The sequence below is a fragment of the Penaeus monodon genome, chromosome 33 (assembly GCF_015228065.2).
Source record: "Penaeus monodon isolate SGIC_2016 chromosome 33, NSTDA_Pmon_1, whole genome shotgun sequence".
NCBI classification, from domain to species: Eukaryota; Metazoa; Arthropoda; class Malacostraca; order Decapoda; family Penaeidae; genus Penaeus; species Penaeus monodon.
In genome coordinates, this window is record NC_051418.1 from 17,099,921 (window position 1) to 17,100,677 (window position 757).

The 757-nt window shown below is 49.3% G+C and overlaps 2 protein-coding genes and 1 pseudogene across 2 annotated transcripts in view; 2 read left to right on the forward strand and 1 right to left on the reverse strand.

Annotated features, from left to right (window-relative positions):
* LOC119594107 (sialin-like) overlaps positions 1-757 on the forward strand; it is a gene marked incomplete in the record, with an annotated part of 175,421 nt that overhangs the window by 111,863 nt on the left and 62,801 nt on the right.
* The window catches only part of LOC119594277, a 79,615-nt pseudogene that overhangs the window by 15,037 nt on the left and 63,821 nt on the right, over positions 1-757 (forward strand).
* Positions 1-757, reverse strand: part of LOC119594108 (putative inorganic phosphate cotransporter) — a 5,618-nt gene that overhangs the window by 3,178 nt on the left and 1,683 nt on the right. The window contains 2 exon segments of the mRNA XM_037943165.1: positions 31-264; positions 394-593. Of these exon segments, the coding sequence (XP_037799093.1) occupies positions 31-264; positions 394-593 (434 nt within the window).

The window sequence follows — 757 nt, forward strand, 5'->3', positions numbered from 1 at the left end:
AACCTTTCTCCTTCTTATTCTCGAACTCACCTGTGAAAGTCCCATAAGGGCCCTCGAAGCAATGAAGAGTCCAAGGGAGGCCCTCGCACACAGCGGGGAGAGAAGGGAGATGAGGGATGATGTGGCCGCCCCCAGACCGAAGACCAGGCGCCCACCGAAGTGCTCCGCCGCCCGCCCGCCCACCAGGTTCGTGAGGGTGTAGCCATAGTAGAAGGCCCCGAGAACTAGGCCTTGAGTCTGCTCGTCCCAGTCGAATTCCCCTTCCTAAAAGGATATATGTCGTACTGAACCAGTAAAATATAAAACACTTGAAGTATAAAGCAACTATTGTAATTCTTCTTACATGGAAGTACCTGTACTTATGATGAGGTTTGGCTGCCTCTTGACCCTCACCGTGACTTTACCTCCCGAGTCTGTGCCGTTATTCCTGAGAGGACAGACATCCTGAGAGCCGCTGGTCGTGGCGTTGACCTCACTCGTGCCCACCATGGCCACGATGGCAATGGAGAGGTTCACGCGCAGCGAATACTCGACGGCGAGACCCAGAAATGCCATAAGGGCAAAGGTGTAACGGGCGGCCCAACACTCTCGGGCTGAATGAAATGTTCAAATGAAATGAATAGCAATTTTGTTTCAAGTTAACAAAAATAAAGCACATTCATGTGTTTACAAGACATTAAACCAACCAATCAATGGATTAATGCCAAAAGACACATTGCCACATCCACTCTATATTTACAGAACCTATATTTTGCTA